General features: G+C 64.0%; 2 protein-coding genes across 2 annotated transcripts in view; one reads left to right on the top strand and one right to left on the bottom strand.

Annotated features, from left to right (window-relative positions):
• Positions 1-817: 817 nt before the first annotated feature.
• The window catches only part of INPP1 (inositol polyphosphate-1-phosphatase), a 30,539-nt gene continuing 10,401 nt past the window's right edge, over positions 818-20,955 (top strand). The window contains exon 1 of the mRNA XM_067529895.1: positions 818-838. The gene's annotated coding sequence lies outside the window, so the exon portion shown is untranslated. The remainder of the gene's footprint in view (positions 839-20,955) is intronic.
• GDF11 (growth differentiation factor 11) lies at positions 1,162-17,244 on the bottom strand. The gene is made up of 3 exons (XM_067529896.1): positions 16,830-17,244; positions 2,857-3,230; positions 1,162-1,542 (listed from the first exon to the last, which is right to left on the bottom strand). The coding sequence occupies exons 1-3, from the start codon at positions 17,242-17,244 to the stop codon at positions 1,162-1,164; spliced, it is 1,170 nt and encodes a 389-aa protein (XP_067385997.1).

Raw genomic sequence — 20,955 nt, 5'->3', positions numbered from 1 at the left:
TAGTATCAAAGCTGGGCCTATTGCCCCAACCAGCCTGGAAAAGCCGTGGACACTAAACGCTGCTCTCTAGCAGGCCAAGGGGACCAGGGTGTTTGGGGTGCATGGGAGCTGGGCTGCCAGGATGGGGTGTGTCCAGGGCACACAAGGGATACCGGGACGGGTGGTGGGGAGTGATGGGTGGATGGGATGCGGGGGTTGGGTTGCATTAGGGGTGACAGGATTGGGGGGGAATTTGGTCTGGAGCAAACTGACAAGGAACAATGAGATCAGGGAGCCTGACCATTATCGGGGATCATGACACCTGCCACGTGCCAGGGCGCGGGTTCAGATCAGGGAGTTTAACCTGGGCTGGGCCAGCAGGATCAGACTTTCCAACATCAGCAACACAGCCCCGGCCCTCCGCGTGCCCCACCTGCCACCAGCGCCAGCCCCTCCTCTCTCTCCGCAGCCCACGCTGGCTGCCTCCAGGTATCCAAGCGAGCCTTTCTTCGGAGTCCTGCGGGAGGAATTCTTTTTCTCAAAGGGCAGACAGCTGAACCCCCCCCCCCCGTCAGTCTCCCCCCAGAAACTAAACCACTTGGAAGAAAAGGCCAAAGATCCCAGGTATCTTTTCTTTTGATCAGGCCGGTGTGTTCTTCCTTTCTTCTCTTGCTCAGTACAAAATATCCTGAGTTCCTTTTATCGCTCCAGCTCCATACAAGTGTTTTGATTTTTGTCTTTAACTTAAACACACAGAAAGCTTCCACTGCTTGTAAACGGTTGAAGAGTCGCTGTCCTGCCGTCTCGGCATTAGCCATTGCGCTCCCAGGACGCCCAGGCATCCAAGAACTAACCGCCGGTAAGAGACGCCCCTCGGGCTGAACCACAGCTGGTTGATGATGACGGGGTGGGGTGGGGGGGAGGACGGGTTTGCCAGCTGGCCCTCCCCGCGTGGGGACGTTTGCTTATTGCACAGTGCATGGCGAAGCGCGGGAGAGTTTGGGTTCTAGACGTTTTTCTTGGGGTTGTTTTTGTTTTTCTTTCTCCCCCCTCCCCCCGACATTCAGGAAAAGAATTTGAACGTTTGTTCTTTTTATATATGTAAAAAAAAGGGAAAGAAAAGGCGATGCTGGCTGGTGGGCCGGGAGCCTGGGCGCGGGGCTGGGGGAGCGCCGGCTGGTTTTAAGAGCATCCGCATCTGTCGACCACCATGCCCGGGATCTTGCCGTAGATGATCTGCTGTTTGTCATTGAAGTAGAGCATGTTGATGGGGGACATCTTGGTGGGGGTGCAGCAGGGGCCGGCCGAGCCCCGTGGGTTGGCCTGTTGCACCAGGTGGGTGTGCGGGTACTTCTGCATGAACATGTACTCGCACTGGCCCGAACAGTAGTTGGCTTTGTATCGCTTGGGGGCGATAATCCAGTCCCAGCCGAAGGCCTCGAAGTCGACGGTCAGCGGGTAGCGGCAGCAGCGGGACTCGGTGGAGTGCTCGTCGCAGTCCAGCCCCAGGTTGCGCCGGGAGCGCTTGTTGTTCTCCAGCACGCGCAGCTCCATGAACGGATGCTGGGGGGAGAAAGCAGACAGCTGAGCCTTGGCCCCTTCCCTGACCTGCCTGCCCCGAGGCAGCTGGGGCCAGCTTTGCGCAGGGGGGAGGGAGGCACCTGTCAGTTCCCTGACCAGCCCTCCCCATCCTTCCACAGCGACCTGTCCACCCGGCCGCCCTTCGGTATCCATCCCTCCTTCCATAGCCATCTGCCCACCCCTCGCCATCCATATCGAGCCAGTCCCCTGATTTCATCTGTCTAATCCAGCCCCTTCGGCCCTGCGCTGGCCCCGGTTGAAGTGGGGGGAGAGGTTGTGGGTGTGGGGGCCGTGGTCGCTAGTGGTGTCCCTGCGTGGCTACTGGCGTGGCCCCACCCTCCTCCCCAGTGTTCAGCCCGGCTCTGCAGTGGGCTCTGGGGGGCCGTAAATCCCATCAGCAGGACAGCTCGCAGACTAGGCAGTGGGACGGGGAAGGGCGCTGACCCATCGGCTACTGCTGGGCCAGCCACGTCCTCCCTGGATGCACAGACGGGGTCTGAGAGGTGACACGATGCATGTGCCGTGGAAAGGCAGCCGTGGGCTGGGGAGACATCAACCCCCCTCTCCCTTCCGCCCAGGGTCGGGCAGAGCCAGTGGGGCTGGCAGTGAAAGTGACGTGAAGACGCGTCCCCGGTAGCAGCCATCGATGGGCCTGCCACACCGCACGGCCTCCCCTCCAGGCCTGCTGCCGGGGAGGTCCAGGCCAAGGACAAAGGGTCCCGCAGGGTTAATTCCCGGCGGCTGGAAATCAGACGGGGATTGGCTGGGCATTACAGGCCCTCCGCCTCAGGCCAAAGATGGCTCCCCCTGGGTCAGGCAGAAATCCCCCTCCATGGGGAGAGCAGTGCGAGCGCAGCGGGTAATGGGGCTGTGCCTCCCTTCAACCATCAGGCTGCAGCCGCTCTGGGATTAACTGGACCCGCAGCCCCCTGCTATCCCAGCCCGGGGCTCCCCCATAGCTCTGCCAGTGCCCCTCAATCCCGGCCCCCTGGTACCAGGATTCTGGGTCTCACCTAAGCAGAGTCCGCCCGTTATATGGAAGTGGACAAGACTTTTGTCCTGTGTTTAAGGAGAGCGCAGTGGTGGGGTGTACCGAGGAGAGAGGCCCCCGACGGGGACCCCCCTTCCGCTCCCGGCAGCACAGTGCCCCCTAGGGCCGTGCTGGGACGTCGGGCTCAGCACTGACGCAGCGGAGAGCTCCCGAGTCCCCCATACCGGCGCGGGCAGGCCCCGGTGATGGACGCTCGGCTGGGGAGGGGGACTGGCGCCTGGGCCCACCCCTGTGCGTTCACTTACCAGCCCTTCTGCTCCGGGGCCCAGGGAGGTGACAGCCAGGTCGTTGCCGTTGGGGTCGAAGGCGTTGATCTCGATGCCCCAGTTGTTCTGCGGCTGCTTGAACCAGTTCTGCAGCACGTGCTTGAAGTCAATGCTCTGCCAATGGCCCGTGCGGGAGTTGAGGTCGATCTTGAGGGAGCGGATGCGGATGTGGCGGCTGCCCTCCTCGGTGACGGGCTTGAGGCGCAGGATCTGCAGGTAGACGGTGGCGGTGTGCTGCACGGGCCGCAGGTACACCCACAGCTGGGCCTTCACCACCTTGGTGAACATGATCTTGGGGCTGAAGTTGAAGTAGCAGCAGTGGGGGTTCCCCTCGATCTGCACCACCGGGTCCGCTGCAGGAGGGGGAAGCAAAGGTGAGCAGAGCTGCCTCCCCGTGCAGGACTTCCCGCTGCCCGTCCCCCAGGGCCAAACGTGACGCCTCCTGGATCCTAGGTCATTTCCCCTGGGTTTGTGATAAGCTCTTGGATCTGGCCGCTGAGCCCAGCGTCTGGAGGTAGGGATGATCCCCCTGCAGCTATTACACAGGCGATAGAAGTGGGGCAGCCAGTCGGGATTGAGGGGCAGTGGCAGAGCTGGGGGGATCCAAGCCTGGAACAGATGTTGGGGTGGGGAGTTGCTGGGGCAGTGGCAGAGCTGGGGATGGGGGGATGGCTCTCAGAGCTGACAGAGCAGGGCAGGGCTGTGGGTCAGGATTGAGGCGCACCTGCCAGGCTGGGCGGGGGAAACCTGGCCAGGACCAGCCATGGTGCATTTTTTCCATGCTGCCTGTCACTGCCCCGCTTTGGGGAGCACGAAAGCCACGGCTGTCAGCAAAGCCAGCAGTGTAAATCCAGCTCAGGGGAGCTCCATCCCGGAGGGAGCAAGAATGCTCGACCCCCGCCCCCCATACGCAGCAGGGGACCTGACAGCCCCTCTGAGCCCAACTAGCCCAGTCCTCAGACACGGTAGCCGTTCCTGGTCTGTCTGGCCTCGGGGAGTCTCAGATGCAGAGATTCCCAAGCAGAAGCAGACAAACCCCCAGAGCAGGTGATTCAGTGGGTCTTTGATGGCAGGTGGGGTAGAACTCAGCCGGTTCAGAGCAGACGGAAGTAGCAATCCACGGTGAATTTGGGATCCCAGGATTCTGGGTTTCTATCCCTAGTTTTGCGTTTGGGGCTCATTTTTTGCAATCCCTCCCCTTTGTTACCAAAACACCTCCGCCACACCCTAACAACCCGCTGCCCTGCTTCTCCTCCCTTCCTCCACCTGGGGACAGGCACACCTGGATCATCCCACCCGGCCCTGAAATGCAGCCACCTCTGGGGAGGAACATGCCCAAAGTGTAACTGCTCCAGCAAAGCTGCCCAAGGATTTAGGATGGTGAGGCAAGAGCCTGCATCCAGCTGCAGCTCCAGGAGGAACGCAGAGGGGCAGCAGGGCTGGGGTTTGGCCCCGATGAACTGCTAGGGCCTCTTAAGGCCCTGGTCTCCCCTCTCCGCCTCCCTTCCCAGGTATAACCACCAGCAGCACGGTGCCCCCTAGCACCACGCTGGGGCATCAGACTCAGCACTGACTGCCAGGGGAGCATGCCACCTGCCGCGTTTCAGATCTGTGCTGATTTTCAGGTCTCTCCTGCCAGCGGGACCCAGAAGGGGCAGAGGTGGCCGGGGGAGCTGGCGAGGGGCCTTTGACAGTGGAACGAGCAGGGGCGCTGAGTCCTAAGAAACTCATGCCGCTGGTGGTGTGAACCAGCAAGGCTCCTGGCCAGGGTGTCGGGCTCTCGCTGAACTTCCTGAACTCAGCCCTACCCCAAAGCTGGGAGCCGGGCCGGCTGTGCTCGCTCACCACGTCACCCACAGCTTGTTTGTGTCCCAGGGCAAGTGTCGACTTCCCTGGAGACTGGCGGGGAGAGGGGGCGGGGAACGCTGCCAGGAACATGCTGGCACCTGCCAAGGGAAACATTTATCCAAGCCGAAGCAGCACAGCAGACCACGCGGGGGGCGGCAAACACACGTCTGGGCCTTGGAATCCCAGGAACTCGGCAGTTGTGCAGCACTTAGCTGCAAACAAAGCAAACCAGTGAAGCCGGGGAGAAAAGCAGGAGCCTCCCAGTGGCACAGGCCAGAGCCAGCAGGGTTTCATCCCCACAGCCAGGCCGGAGGAGCACGGGCCGGAGCCTCGGCCCCAGCCAGCTCGGGCAGTGGATTTCCCACTGCAGCAGTGTCGAGACCGGTCGTGGTGCCCCGAGGTGGCTGCGTGGCCCCAGAGCTGTGCATTGGGACTAGTCATCCCTCCCCATCCACAGCGCCCCAGCCTCCTGCACGCCTGTCCGTCCGTCCATCCCTCATCCACAGCACAGCATGTCTGTCTGTCCGTCCCTCCCCATGCTCCTCCTCCCTCTCCATGCACATCTGTCTGTCCGTCCATCCCGCCCGGTCCACAGCACTCTAGCCTCCTGCATGTCTGTCCATCCATCCTTCCCCCTACACATCTAGCCACGTATGTCTGTCCACCCATTTCTCCCTCTGTGCATCCCTCTGTCCCTCTACCTGCCTGTCTGTCTGTCTGTCCACCCATCCCCGGACACACCTCTAGCCATGTATCCCTCCCCCCAGACCTACTTTCTCTCCGTCCAGCCAGCTCGATGCAATCAGCTGTGAGTGTTTGCAGGGGTGGGTGAGGGTCTGAGGTGCTGAGAGCTGGAAGGGAAAGAGGGATGCGGGGAGGGGGGGCACTAGATTTTCCCAAGCGGGAACCAGCAGCAGATGGAGCCTGATTCCCAGAGGAGGGCGCCTGGACCTGGCTCCAGCTCAGTCCCTGGAGGGGGCCAGGTGGGACTCCCCAAATGTCGCGTCACCTTTGAAAACTGCAGCCGGGGTGTGTGGCGGGGCTGGGGGAGCTGGCTGTGGGGCTGGCAATGGGGTGATGCCCCCCCCCCAACCTCTTCCCTTGGCACACACGCCCCCTCCCCCGAAAGCGCCGCTCGCGCCGGCCTCCCTTTGGGGGAAACATCTGGGTTGAATTGAGCCGGGAATTTCTGCCCCGTGCCCCCCCGGCACGCACCGGTCAGGTTTAATAGCACCCAGCTGCAGCGCTGGGCCATTTGCTGTGAACGGAGGGCCTCCCCTAACAGATAGGGGTCATGACACCCACCGGGGGCCAGGAATGGCATCCATTTACAACGTGGCGCACACGGCCCCCCGCCCCCGCAAGGGGCTCACATAAACCAAAGTGACAGGGGCCGGGGGGGCCCCGCGGCCGCTTTGCTAACAAACCCCTCCCAGCAATTTGCTGAGCACAAGTCCCCTATTAAACCCACTCTCCTGGGAGCAGCCTATACAAGCATTTTCCTCTCTCTGCCCCCTTCCCTGTGCCCTCCCTGTCAGCTCTTAAAGCCACAGCACGGCTCTCTGAGCCTGGCCCTCCCCCCGCCTCAGAGGGGAGCAGCAGCTGGGATAACCTTGAAAGGCTCTTGGCTGGGGTCTGTCAGCCCAGCCCCTGTTTCTTGGGGGGCGCAGGGGGCCTCTGTGTTGCCTGGATTTTGAAACATGGCCTTGGGGTGTTTTCCAGACCCCGGCTGGGAGAACGAAACGCCAGCCTGCTACCAGAGTGGAGCGGGTTTGGTGCCATTTGTGGGTGGGGCGCTGGGCTGTGCCTGTAGGTTTGTTATGGTAGGGTCTCTCGCTGGCCCAGGTTTGCGTCCTGGTTTGTTATGGTAGGGTCTCTCGCTGGCCCAGGTTTGCGTCCTGGTTTGTTATGGTAGGGTCTCTCGCTGGCCCAGGTTTGCGTCCTGGTTTGTTATGGTAGGGTCTCTCGTTGGCCCAGGGCTGCTCATGGTTGGTTGTGCCTGAGAAGTTTCCATGCTCAGCTCTTACACCCGGCGTCTCTGTAAATATCTGCTAGGCTGTGAAGGCGGCTGCCCCGTGGGGGCAAGGCAGGGGCATGGCGCCAGGATCCCTCGCCGAACTGCCCTGTCAGCCTGAACCTGCCCCCCCCCTGCTCCCGTCCCCCCAGCACAGGCAGCCCCAAGACCCAGAATGTCTCCCCTTGGCGCCCGCCTGGGGCCTGCACCGAAACCGCCCGCCCGGGGGAGACAGCTGTCCATGCTTCTGGGGCAGCCAGCAGCGTCTCAGCACGGTCAGGTGGGGAACCTGCAGGACGGACGGGCACCTCAGCCTCTCCCAGCCCTGGGCTCCCCCCACAGCCCTGCCGGTGCCCCTCACTCCCGACCCACAGCCGGTGATGAGACCGTGACGCTCGTGTCACTTGTGGCCTCAGGCAGACCTGAGCCCTGGCCTCCAGAGGCAGCAGGCTTGTGCCTGAGCTGCTGCCCCGGCAGCCCGGCGGGTGTGGGACAGGGACCTCCCGCCCCCGCTCCCTGCCACGCCGCCCACCACGTGCAGCTGGCTGCCGGGACGGGCACCATTCCCTGCTAACGCTGCTCTTGGCGCGCTGGCCGCCCCGGGTGCCAAGATGCTAGTCCCATCACCCTGGCAACCAGGGGCAGGAAGGTTCCTGGGACGCTGGTTGCCGCTGAGGATCTGCTGGAGTGTGCGTGGGGGGGGGGGGGGCTCTTTGTTCCCAGCCTTGACTCCCCCAGGGACGGGGCCGGCACGGAGCTCAGGCGGCCGGGCTCAGTGCTCTGCCTACGGGTCGCCCGTGGCTCTGGGCCGGCTTGTGCCCAGACACTCCAGATTCGTGGCCCGGTGGCCCGAGCAAGGGCAGGAGCTGCCCCCCACAGCTGGCTCTAGGGGGGCGTTCCCAGCCCCGATGCTGCGGTCACCCTATGGGCTCTGATCCTCCCCCCCAGCCCACTCGCCCTGGCTCCCACGTGAAGGCCTGGCGCGGCCCCATTTGGCTGCAGCCCAGCAGCGTTCGCGGCTGAATCTTTGGGTGCCAGCCCCCCAGGCGAGGGATCTTGTGGGGCCGCACGCCGGGCGTCGAGCCCTTGGCAGCTGGGGCGGAAGCTTGGGGCTGCCTGTGTGAACTGGATTGGGGGGGGCCCAGTCCTGGCCTGGAGGTGCCAAAGCTCAGCATGCCAACAGGCCGGAGCTCCCCTCCCCCCATAGCCGGGTCCCTCGGGGTGGGGGACAGCCGGGGCAGGGGAGGGGAGCTGCTGCTCTTCCTGGTCCAGTAGCAGCCAGAGGCGCCGTTCGGGATCATGGCGCCTTGTGAACGGCCCGGCCCGACCCAGGGAGCTCATCCTTGGCTGGGAAATTCTGCCTCCCCCTCTCCCACTGCTCTGCCGGTGCCCCTCACTCCCAACCCGCTGTCCCAGCCCCGGCCCCCCACCCCCAAGCTCTGCCGGAGCTCCTCAATCCCCCCCGCCTGCCCTGCCCACAGCTGTGCTGGTGCCCCTCGCTCCTGACCCCCAGTCCCCCACCCCCCAGCTTTTTTAATTTGCTCAGGGTTGCCTGGTGCCCCCGTGGTGGGATTTGAGGGTGACGTTTGTTGGGTTTCACACTCTGCCCCCCCCTTCCACCTCCCTTAATCTCCCTTCATTGGCTTCCCCTCCCCCCCACCCCAGAGGTCAGCGGGGTCATGGGTAGCCAATAAATGGTTTTAGGACCCAATTAACCTTCCCTAGTTTCTTGTGCAGTTAAAAAAAAAAGGGGGGGGGGCTGTGCTGAGGGGCGGGGTGGGGGGGTGAGGAGAACCTGAGCGGTTTATGGGCCCTACAGCCTATAAAACCTCCCCTTCCTTCTGTTCAGGAACCATAAAACCCACCCGCAATTGCCAAGCGGGAGGAAAATTCACAAGAGGAACGCTGGAAGGCAGCGGATGGCGGGGCCCGGGGAGTGGGGCCATCCCCTGTCCGGGGATCCCACAAGCCAGTCCTGCCCCTCCTCATGGGGGGCTGCACCCCGAGACGGGCTCGGGGTGGGGGGTGGACGGCGGATATGCTCCTCCCCTTCGGCAGGCAGGTGGGCAGAGGGTGGGCTGGGGGCTCTGGTATTTATTTGGGGGGGGGGGGGGACAAGCTAAAGGAATGGGGGCCTGCGGGGGGGCAGCGAACGTTAACACGGACTGAGGAGCAGAGCCCCCGGCGTGTTGTCAATTTTATGGGTAATAAAATTTCAAAGCCGCCCGAGTCTATTAATGCTCGAGAAGGAAACTTGTCAATGAGCTGCTGGAGGGAAGCGCCCGGCCCTGCCATTCCTCACACCCCCCCCTTCCGCTCGGCCTTCACACACCCCGTCAGCCCGGCCAGATGCCCCGGCCCACCCTCCCTGCCAGCCCACAGCTGGCCGGGAGGCTGGGTAAGCAGGCACTTGGCCCTGCGCTGGCCCCGGGGCTCGGCTTAGGGTCAGGGCCCCAGGGCCATCTGCATTCATGGGGCATCTGTGCATTGTCTCCTGGGCATGCTGCGCTCAGAGGCGCTGCCAGCCTGGGCTGGGATCAGGACAGAATGGGCCAAGGGCCCCTGGGACCCTCTCCGGGAGAGGGTAAGGACAGGCAGCGTTGCCTAGTGGTTAGAGCAGGGGAGGCTGGGTGTCAGGACTCCTGCGTTCTATTCCCCGGCCCTGGGAGGGGAATGGGGTCTAGTGGTTAGAGCTGAGGGAGGTATTCAAGGACTCCTGGGTTTTATTCCCCTCTGTGATTCGCAGAGTCCCTCCTATACCAGTAAGCCCCTCATTTTTCCCAGTGGTGAAAGGGGGGGTGCCCAAGTAACTCTCTGGAGTGGGAGGGTGAGGGTGCGTCCGACCGGCTGCGGTATGCCAGCGATGGCTGCCCTGGCAGTGCCAGGGCTGGGCCGAGCGCCCCTCCTTGCGTTACCGTAGGTGACTTTCCCAGCTGGCCACTGCCTCCCCCAGTGCCGCCGGCAAACTGACGCTGCCCTGGAAGAAGCAGGGTCTCGGGCCCAGAAGGTACCTGGCACTCGCCCCGGGCACACGCTGGCACCACCTGACTCCGGGGCGATTTCCCAGCCACGCCCGTGTGCTCCCTTTCTGTCCTGCCTACCACCCTCGCCGCCCAGAAAACACCCGCCTGCCGTCCCCTCTGGAGGGCGCTAATGAGACCAGCCTCTTGGAGGGGTCGTTAATCCTTTGCGGGCCAACCTTGCACTTGGCCTGCGTAAGGCAAGCCGGGCTGCCCTGGCCGTGCTGTGACCACCTCCCTGGGCCTCTCCCTGCGGCTTGCAGAGTGCAGAGCGCCGGGAATAGGAGACACGTGGTTATTTCATTAGCATCATCCAGGCGCAACATCAGCATCGCACCTTGGTTGTAAGCTGCTTGGGGCACGGGCTGAGTGCGTCACGGCACGGTGAGGCCCGGGCCATGGATGGGCGACTGAGTGCTGCGGGGATATGAATAATGACCAGAACTATCCCCCGCTCCCTTGCTGGGGAAACCGAGGCACAGATTGGGACGTGACTCGCCAGGTTCCTACAGGGATTCAGTGGCAAGGCACAGAGTCCTGGCTCCCGCCTCCCCCTCTCTCGGCCACGTGGGCACGAGCTGCGAGCAGCCCCCGTGGCCTTCACAATCCCTGCTGTGCCTTCTCCTCTTGCGGCCCCAGGATCAGGCCTCGCCCCGGCAGGCAGGTGGCCACGCAGCGGCCATTCCGCTGCACACGTCCTGCCTGGAGGCGCGGCAGACTCGGTCCCACCCGCCCTGGCCCGTGGCCTGGATGTCGACTTCGCTTCTGGTTCGTCTGGGTTTGCCTCGCCCCCCGAGCTGGAGAGGTTCCTGCCAAGAACTCTGGCCTCACCCAAGAGGATTTGCCAATGACGTGGCCCCGCAAGACCCCCGTTCTCCCCGCCACGTGACCAAGGGACGGGACCTGACTGACTGTCTCAGCTTTGTGGTACGCGCTGATTCCAAGCACCTCCGCCACCTGCCCCGAGGAGCCGGTCGCTCAAAGGGGCTCGGAACCCGCTTCAGCCCAGAGGAACGGGGACCCCTCCCCAAGTGGCCCAGAGGAAAGGACTGGAACCACGGAGGGCGTCGCCACGCAGAGCCTGGGCCACGGGGGCTGGATCCCCGCAGGCAGCTGCCTTCTGCCCAGCTAGATGCTTCTGCAGTGACACCTCCCCAGGCCTGGAGAAATGCAAGACCACAGGAAGTGATGTTGTAGCCGGTGGGGCTTGAAAGGAGCAAAGCTGATTGGAATGGGAGCATGTCCAGTGGCCAACACAGCACAGAGAGAGGCTGGCTGGCCAGACACAGGGAGTTGTGGTAAGTAGGTAAGTGGGTGGAGGTGGGTAGCTGTGGTAATTAGACAGGTAAGTGAGAGGTGTCTGTCACGTTGCAGAACTAAGCCACGCACACAGCAGTGAGCTGACTAACGGGAGAGCCCCAGCTCTGGTACCAGTTCAGTGTGGTGGGTTTGGCTCCGGATGAGTTGGAGTCTGTTTCACCTACTGCTGCAGCAGCCAGCAAGAACCAGACAGGGCCCCGGCCGTCGAGTGCGGAGAGGGATAAAGCAGAGTGTGTTTGCCATTGGTTTACCGCAGGGGACCTCAGGCCAGGCCTGTATGAGCATCACCCTGTTTGCCGTGACAGTACACACTGCAGAGAGAGGTGCAGGAGTAACCTGTCTGTCTGAAATGCAGCCCCCTCTGGGGTGGGACTCACTTGCAGTTTAACAGCCCACAACAACCCAGCACAACAGATCAGCGCAGGGGGTGAAGGGTGAACATTGTTGGTTGCCAGGAGGCATACAAGAGCTGTCCACCATCCTAATAGCGGGACAGTCGACGTAGAATTAAGGAAGGTCACACCACGCAAGGCAGAGGGGCTGTATAATACTAGGAAGGGAGTGACACTGATGGGCGAAACAGAAGACCAGTGGCAGCTTTTAAGCAAGCGTGGATGCAGCCAGGATTCCAGCGGAGGTGACGAGCTAGGAAAGACGAATGGCTTCATCCAAATACATGGAGGCTTGCTGGAGAGAGGTGAGAATTAAAGGCGAGAATTCAGCAAGAGCAAACGAGCTATGGTGCAGGAAGCCCGGGCGGCCCAGGAAAGGGAGTTCAAAGATCAGCCAGAGGAGAGTGGCTGGAAACAAAGCGAGCGGAGCCGGGGAGGTGTGCAAGAGAGGGGACATTCTAAAAGCCTTTTTCTAACATCTAAACAACCAACGCCCCCGTTCTCCACCCGTGCCCCAGATGACACAGTTTTAACCACAGAGGCCTGTTGGACCCCATGTTTCCAGGCGGCGCCCGACCAGGCAGAACCGCTCACTCAGCCTGAGAGACGCGAGGCAAGCAGCCTTACCTATGTCACTAGAAGTAATCACCTTCGAGGAAGTCACTAGGGCCATAAACCAATTGAGGAGTGGTAAAGCGCCAGGCCATGATAAGGTAGATGCTGAAATGATACGAGCTGGAGAGGAAGTGAGAGTGACTCACGTGAGCAGGTTGGACAGAATGGCTGGGGTAAGGAGAGCCATCCTGTGGACTGGAGAAGACGTGTCATCGGTAAAAGTTCTACAAAGGGGGCCCGGCGTATTTGTGACAGCTGGTGAGGGGTGACCCCCTTCTCTGTCCCTGGAAAAGGGGTTTTTGCCTGGTGATTTTGAATAGGATGAAAACTGCTGCTGCTGAAACCCTCCGGGCAGAGCATGCTGGAGTCTGATCCGGAAGGTCGTGTTCAGAGCAGATTTTCACTCACTGAGCCAGGCTTCGGATCTCAGCAGAGGATGGTTTTTAATTTCCTTGATAAACACCGAGAAACCCTCTGGAAGGTCCTGAGGGCTTGTCTACACACACAAGGCTGCAGCGCTTAGCCAAGACGTTCTCCCATAGGCGAGGGACACCACCTCCCGGAGAGGCGGTAGCTCTGTGGGTGGGAGAAGCCCTCCTGTCGACGTCGCGCTGTCTGCAGGAGGAGTTCAGCTGGTCTCAGTGTGTCGCTCAGGGCTGAGGAGTTTTCAGAGGTGAGTGACGTTGTTATCCCGAGGTACGAGTCCGCAGCGTGACAGAGAGCGGAGACACAGGACGGCTGAGAATGGTTACGGGTGAGCCACAGTCGTGCCCCATCCCTGCTCCTCTGCACGGTCACATCCTGTGGTGAGAAAAGCGATAGCTGCCGCCTAGGCCGCTGGTATTGTGTGGGCCGGAGACAAGCTGTGCAGCTTGGATTTTGCAGATGGCACAGTCACTCTGGAGACCCACTTGGGTGCAATGAAAAGACTCTTTCTGCCCAAGTGGGACTATGTCAGTCCATGGAAGACCAAGACCATGGAGACAGAGGATGCTGCCAGTGCTGGCGAGTGATGGAGAAGGGTACGAAAGAGCCGCTGACTTTGTCTCGCTTGGAAGTACAAGATCTGCCCACGGCAGCTCACTGCTGTGAGGGCAGGAATCGGCAAAGCCTGTGGATCATTCTCAGGCAGAGTGAGAAGATCCATCTCCACGCTAACCTGAGATCGTGCAAGGCTATTGTCCTCCCGGCGCTACTGCAGGCCTCAGAAACGCGGCAGGGTGGAAGCACGCGGCAGGGTGGAAGCACGCGGCAGGGTGGAAGCACGGGGCAGGACGCGGAGTGCCTTCCGCCGGACGGGTTTACGGAGAATCTTGGGAATGAATTGGAGAGATTCTGTCACCAAGGTAGCAGCGCGGCGCCGCACGGGTCAGCCGACTGCGCTCTCAGTGATTAGACAGGGCGGGCGATGGTGATTTGGCCCTGTCATCAGGCTACCCTGTGGCAGAATCCCAAGGTCCGTCTTAGATTGGTTCCGCCTGGAGCGAAGAGAAGGTGTGGCGGACACGGCCGGCCTGTCACAGTGAGTTCGGAACGGCTATTGCCATCGTGGAGACAACTTACAATGAAGCCAAACATCAGCCAAAGAGCTGGCAGGGGCAGCCGTGCGTGCCTAGGCGTAGGAGAGTCTGCGGTTCAGTGGGGCTAAGTGAGCAGAGGGGTCCCCTGCCTCGGCTCGGATGGAGGGAGAATGTAATTTCTGAGCTGGGATTTCGCCTCGGCTCCCTCAATCGCGGAGGCAACACGCCAGGGGAGGTTCAGAGACCACAGGTGGCCAGCAGCTGGGGTGTGAGTCTCATCCGGAAGAGAGCAGATATGCCCTACTGCTATGCTGCGTTATCCAGCCCCCTAGGCAGACAGCACGGGGGGTTCCCCCCCCCCCCACTGTACTAACTGGGCTCGGAGTAGCTGCAGTGTGGGGAAGAGGGGCTGAGTCTGACCGAGAGACAAGCAGCCACCATGTACCGGGGCCAGCAAGGAGGGTCACCGCGGGCAAAGGCTCTGTGCTTTGGTGCTCTGTGAAATTCCCCGGAGAGGGGAGACCCGGAGGTCAGCGACGTGCCGGCAGCGCAGGGCGTTTGGACACAGAGGGGAAGGACACACGGACCTTTCAAGGACTGAACTCCCGTGGCCACTAACCCTGCAGCCCCATGGATCCGACCACCCCTGTTCCCCCCCCCCCCAGCTCCTCTGGAGGAAGTACGGGGCGCCTAGATCCTCCTGCCCCCTTTGCTTCCCAGGGCAGGTTGTTTTCTGGGAGACGGGGGCAGGCCAAGCCTCCTCCAGCAGCTCCATGTCTGACGAGACCCCTCCGTGCATGCCCTACCCTCTCGGCCCCGCTCCCTGCCCCACATCCTGCAGGCCCCCTTTTGTCCCTGCACCCGTCTGTCCCCCCGTTTGCACATCCTCCTTCGCGCCCCTCTGCTCCCGGCTGTGCAGAAGGTGGAGGCCGGGTCCCAGGCTGGCCGACGGCCTCGGTGTTTGGCCGCGGCCCAGGCATCAGTCCCCGCAGGGAGGGAGGCTCCACTTACTGCCCTGTCTGAGAAGCAGCCCAGCCCATGGGCTCAGGTCCTGGGTCTCTGCTGCAGGGTGACACCGACAGGCAGGGCCAGCCTGAGTCCCATCAGCCAGCTCTGCAAAACTCACCGGCGCAGCGGAGCAGGGGGGCTGCGGAGCCAGAGCCCCACCAGGGCAGGACTGGGGCACGCAGGCATTCCTTCACCTCTCTTAGGACAGAGGCCGGCCGCGGGGCTCCACGGCTGTCAGTCTGTCTGGCTCCTTTCCCCCCAGCGGGACTCACGGTTATTCTACTGCAGTAACGGTGCCGTTTTAGGCAAGGGGTGAGAGTGTCCCCCCTGTTCACCACAGCCCGGCTGCCCCAACTCGGCTCTGCCGAGGCCCCTCACTCCCCCCGCAGCTGGTCTAGGTTGGAATCCCCCCTTGCAAATCAAAGCAGCGCCCCTTGCTGGCTAACAGCCAGGCCCAGGGCTCGGAAGCAGAAAAGGCCCGAGTTGGATTTCATCAGCTCTTCAAAGGGCTCAAGAGGGGAGATGCTCTTTGGAGAGGACGTCATGGACGTTCCCCCCCTCCCCGCCCCGGCCCTTCCCTCGCAGCTGCTGCACAGCGTCTGCAGAGCGCCGAGCGCCCGGCACTGTGAGCCCCATTTTACAGCTGGGGAAACTGAGGCACGGGGCGGGGCAGTGGCTTGCCCACGCTCACCCCATAAGTCAGTGACAGAACCAGGATTAGATCCACCGAGTCCTGGCTCCCAGCCTCCAACGCTCCCCACTGAACGGCGTTGCTGCGAGCCCGGATTGGAGCGCCGGGGCCCTGACCGCCAGGCCTCCGTCCTCGCCACCCGCACCGCGCCCTCGTCCTGACAAGCGTTCGTAAGGGCTGCATCCCATGATATCCAGGCAGCCATGCTCCCACCCCTCGCCCCACGCACAGCGACAGCAGGGCCGGCCGGGCTAGCGGGTTGCGTGGTGGGGCCTGTGGGGCTGGTGTATTTGAAGGCCCAAAGGAGGGGCGGTGTCCTGCCCCCCGGGCAGTGCCCGCACTGCCACAGCTGGGCCTGGCTGCCCCCCGGGCCGTGCTTTACCGGCTGGGCCAGGGAGCCCGACTCGTCTCTGCGGGAGAGTTGGACTGGCACCTCCCCAGCGCAGTTCTGGGTCTGGACAAGCCGCGGGCGGGCTCCCCGGCCACGCAGCCGAAAGTTCCCCATCCCGGAGGCTCAGTGGCGGCGCCACCTGCCCCCTCAGCCCTGCCCCATAAACCCAGGATGGCGAGCCCAGAGGGCAGGAGAGCCCCAGGGGCCAGTCACGGAGTTTGGGCCAATGCTGTGCCTGGGACACAGCGGAGCCAGCGGCCTGGCTGGGGGGCCCAGTGCCTCTGGTTTGCAGCCAGTGCTGGTTTGCACGGAGCCAAGACCCCAAGTGCCACCTCCCCAGCCTGCTCCGGCGCCTGGCCCTGCCCTCCAGCCCGCCCGCCCGCCTGAGGAGGAGGAGGGCAGCAAGTGTCAAACCCCCTGCGCCTGCAGCCCTGGGCCTGGGCCAGAGACCCCAGCCCCTCCTCCCGGGGCGGCCTGGCCCGGCGCCCGGCTCTGCCCTCCTGGGGATGCTTTCCAACAAACTTTCTTCCTGGGCCAACTAGAGCAACCCCCGCCCCCAATCTGCTTCCCAGGAAAGCAGGGCTGTGCCCACAGCGGCCCCATCGCCCCCCCCCCCCCCGCCGGGCTGGCTGGCTGGCATGTTGGCAACTGGGGGGCGGGGAGGGGAACCTCCCCCCTCTGCGGATGCATGAACCCAGCGGGCACCACCGGCCCCAGCCCGGCCGCTGCAGGGAGACGAACCGAACTTCGGGCCGGCCCGGCGGGGCTCGCGGACCTGCGGGACCCTGAACTTCGCAGCCGCCGGGCGGCCAAGAGGCAGCGCCGCGCCAACGGGGGCCCGTCGCCCCCCCCAGGGGAGCTGCGACCCGCCCCGCAGGCTCCCCTCCCGGGGGGGCTCTGCCCTCTGCGGGGTCCGGGGAAGCCGGGCGCGCCCCCCTGAAACTTGCCGTCCCCGCAGAGTTGCAGCAGCGGCCGGGGGGGGGGCGGTCCCTGGGGCTGCGAGCCGGGAAGGGGGCTCCGCAGACCGGAGCGGCGGGGGCAGGCGGGGACGGCTCGGCCCCAGCCGGGAGGGGGTCCCCCCCCCCGAAGTTTGCCCGCCCCCGCCCCCCGGCGGTAACAAAGGCGCCGCTTACTCTGCTGGGCCATGCTGATGACGGTCTCGGTGGTGGCGTGGTACTCGTCCTCCTCCAGGTACTCGTCGGGCTGCAGCGAGTCGCCCTGGAAGTCGTGCAGATCCAGCAGCTGCTGCAGCGGGGGCGCCTGGGGCAGGAGCTGGTGCACCACCTCGCGCGTGATGTTCGGGGCCTCCTTGAGCCGCAGCTTGCTGAGGATCTGCGACTTGATGCTCTCCAGCCGCAGCTCCTTGCTGTGCTTCCGCCACAGGCAGACGGGGCAGCCCGGCTCCTCCGCCGCGGGGCCCGGGGGCCGCCCGCCGCCGCCGCCGCCGCCGCCGGCCCCCTGCTCCGCCGCCTCCCCCGGGCAGAGCTCCGCGGCCGCCAGCAGCAGCAGCAGGGCGCAGAGCAGGAGCGGCGCGCTGGGCACCGGCATGTCTGGGCGGACGCTGCCCCCGCCTCGGACGGGCTGGGGCGGGCAGAAGTTCCCGGGGGCGGCCTGGCCTGGAGACGGCGGGTGGCGAAAGTCGCGGTGCCGGGCGGGGGGGGGAGGCACGGAGCACTCGGGGTTTTATAGCCCAACTGGACTGTGTCGTAAAAAGCCTTGATTGGCTGCGGGCGCAACAAAAGATCCTCTGGCAGCGGGGCTGTCACCGGCGGGGACGCGGGGGAACTCGCCCCGCGCTCGGCCGGGGGCACGGCGGCTCGCCGGGCAAGGCGGAGCAGGGCGGGGGGGGGGGGAGCGGCCCTGACAGCCCCTTAAAGACACAGGGTCCCCGCTCCAGCCCCCCCGCCCCCCCCGCATCCCCGCCTGGCTGCCCGGCGGGGTCCGATGGTGCATTGGAGGAGCCGTTTCTTGGCGCGTCGGGGAACTTCTGGGGGGAATCGGGGGGGGCCCGAAGGGGCAGGCGCGATCGCGGTTTAGAGCAAGAGCGGGTGTAACAAGCAACGTTGCTGCGTTTCTCTGGCCCCCCCCCCGGTTCGGATCCGGGCCCCCCCCCCAGGTTCCGACCCAGCTGACAGTTGCCCCGCCCGCTTCACGCGCATTGCGAAGAGGTTTTGTTGCGGGGGGGGCCAGGCGGGCAGTTTCCTGCCGCTTCTCTCCCGGCCCGCGGCTGTCACACGCCCAGGACGCGCAGCGCCGAGCTTTGCGCGGCCGAGCTCCTGCGCCCGCCTCCCTTGCCCGGGTCCCGAGCGCAGCCGCCCCGCTCCCTGGGAAAGGAGCCCGAGTGCCGGGGCCGGGGCGGGCTCAGCTGCCTGCGAGGCGGGTCTCTGCACCTTCCCTCCGCGCAGCCCGTCGGAGCCGGGCCGGGACTGGCCACGCTCCCGCTGCCCCCCGCCTGGCTCCGCTGCCCACGGGCAGAGCCGCGGGACAGCTGGGCCGGGCAGAGCCGGGCCGGCCGGGGGGGACGTGGCTCTAAGAGGTGGGGGCTAGAGCCACGGTGCGCAGTGTAAGAAGCCGGGGGCCGAGTGGCGGGCAGGGGGGGCAGGGGGCGAGCAGGAGGCGAGTGGCGAGCAGGGGGGCAGGGGGCGAGTGGCGGGCAGGGGGGGCAGGGGGCGAGTGGCGGGCAGGGGGGGCAGGGGGCGAGTGGCGAGCAGGGGGCGAGTGGCGGGCAGTGGCGAGCAGGGGGGCAGGGGGGGCAGGGGTTCAGCTGGCCATTCAAAGCCCTCTGCAAAGCTCCGTCCCGTGCCTCGCCTCTCAGAGGAGGGCGCGCGAGAGACAGCAGGGGGGTGTGGCTGCTGAGGCGGGGGGTGTGGACGGACGGACGGACGGACGGACAGTGTGCTAGATGGGGTGCATGGGGCAGACAGGCAGACGGCCTGCCTGGAGGGAGGTTGGTTCCTGGCTATTTTACAAGCCCCTAATTCATTGTCCAGGGATAGGAGACCCCCCACACACACCCCCGCAGCACTTTGGGTTTCCTGAGCAAGGCCCGGATCCAGCCAGAACCTGCCGGGTTCCCAATTAACCAGAGTCTCCCCTGAGTGCCCGGCCGCCCCTTGTTTCAGCCGAAGGCATTTGAACCCTGGATGTGCTTCTTGGTTTCCCTTGGCCCATCACTGAGCCAGGGAGGGTGAAACCAGCTGGGTCCCTTCCCCTCCATCTCCGAACACCCTCCCCTCCATCTCTGGGCCTTGTCCCCTTGCACTAGTGCAACGAGGCCGTGGCTGGCGTGCAAAGCACAGCACGGGGTGTGTCACGCCCACCCCCACCGCGCAGCCCTTCATTGCAATCATCATTGGACCAGGGGGAGGCTGCCCGCTTTGTAAAACCCGCTTTCCCCATGTCTCCGCCCGGTTGCTGTGACCAGCACGGCCCAGCTTTTCAACAGCCTGACGCTGCCTTGCTCAGAGGAGAGCCGCTGGGAAAGCTGCTAGCAGGAGAGCTCTGGGCAGATGTTTCAGCACAGCTGTGAGAGGAAGAAGAAGAGCCAGGACAGCCCAGCAGGATTCAGCCGCAGCTGCAACGTGTGACACCCAAGGTAGGAAGAGGCGCAATGGCTCCCAACTGCTTTCAGGGCCTGCATGCAACCAAAGGGCCCCAGGCTCCAGGGCAAACGGACACAGGTCTTGGATTATTATTAGTAGTAGTTTTATCCCAGATGGCACATCCCAGCTGGAAACCACAATGGGCCGGGAACAAGAGAGGCCTGGGGGTGGAAACACCAGCCACGTCCTCCCTGGAAGACCCATTTCTTTCCCCCCAGTTGTCATCAGAACCATGGAGAGTGGAACTACCCGGAGCAGACCTTCTGCCAGCGGCCTGGCCCCCGGCATGGCCATGGCTGGACAGGCCGACCTGGAGCCAGCATACAGGAAGTGTGCAAAGACCTCCGGTGACAACGGGCCGCTGGACCGGTCCTTACAGTGCCACCGGCAGCCCAGAAACTCCTCGGCTCCCTGGAGATCCAAATTCAAATCCCATCCGGAGCGACTCAGCCCTCGGCTCCTGGCGGGAGGGCAGCAGCTCGGCGCCGGGGCACAGGCCAGCTGAGCACCCTGCAGCTCGGTGCAGGTGAGTCCAGAAAGACCAAGGCCCTGGGGCTGCATCCGAGAGTCCTGACTCTGAAGGCCAGAAGGGACTGTGTGGTCGCCTCCCCCCATGTGCACCACACACCCCACGAACCTGCGCCCCTTCTCCGTGTGGTCAGCCCTGTACTCTGTGCATCCTGCAGGGAGGCCTCCAGCCTGGATCTGAAGCCATCAGGAGACGGAGAATCCGCCACTTCCCCGGGGGCGTTTGTTTGAGTGGTTCCTTCCTGGCAGCTCTGGTAAAATAGCCCCATGTCTGCAGCCCGCTGTGGCGGGCCGGCGATGCAGTGCTGGGGGGAACGAAGCCTGTCTATTGCAAGGACAAAGTCCTTCCTCAGCCTGCTCGCCCAGAGGGACGCCCCGGCCCCGGGAGCCCGGCGTTGTTCCATATTCTGCTGCGGCCTTAGGGAGGGAAAGCTCCATCCAAACCTGAGCTCTTACCGTGTATCCAACCCACCTCCTTTCAGCCCCCATCCCACGGGCCACCTAGCACCAGCATCGCCCATCCCACGGGCCAATGCGTCATGGTGCCCCGATGGCCGGCCGGAGCCGGTCACCAATTTCAGTAGCCACCAAGAATATCAGCACCAGGCGAGATCCCACCTGCCCTGCTGGGGCAGGGCTGTCTTGTAACCTCACCTCCACGGCGCTGCCCTGGCTGCCTCTCGGGTGGACGGTCCCATAAAGCAGCAGCTGGCTCTTCTCACTCCACTGCCACAGACTCCAGGGCCCCTGCCCTGGCCTGGCAGAGGACACCCTGTGCTGTGCTGTATCCCCGCTCTCGAGACATTTCAAACTGGATTGGAGCCGGGCGCCCAGACCGGCACCGGCCAAGGATGGATCATGCGACCCCCCCACCCAAAAAAAAACTTCTGTCCAGCTCTCACTTCTGTGAATCTCCATCCCCTGAGCTGTACCCGCGACCCCTCCTTGGAAATAGACCTGCAGGCTGGGGCACATGCAGAGATTTAGGTGCACGCGGGGCCTGAGAAACGAGGACACCGCACGAGCTATCCCAGTCTCAGCCTGTTTTTGCCGCACACAGAGGGGCTCGTTGGCTCCTGACCTGTCAGCGCCGGCACCTGCCACTTGCATCTCAAACCGCCTGAGACCG

The sequence above is a fragment of the Emydura macquarii genome, unplaced genomic scaffold (assembly GCF_026122565.2).
Source record: "Emydura macquarii macquarii isolate MOO-44397 ecotype Brisbane River unplaced genomic scaffold, CSIRO-AGI_Emac_v2 contig_2994, whole genome shotgun sequence".
NCBI lineage: Eukaryota > Metazoa > Chordata > Testudines > Chelidae > Emydura > Emydura macquarii.
This window is presented reverse-complemented; position numbering and strand designations above follow the sequence as displayed.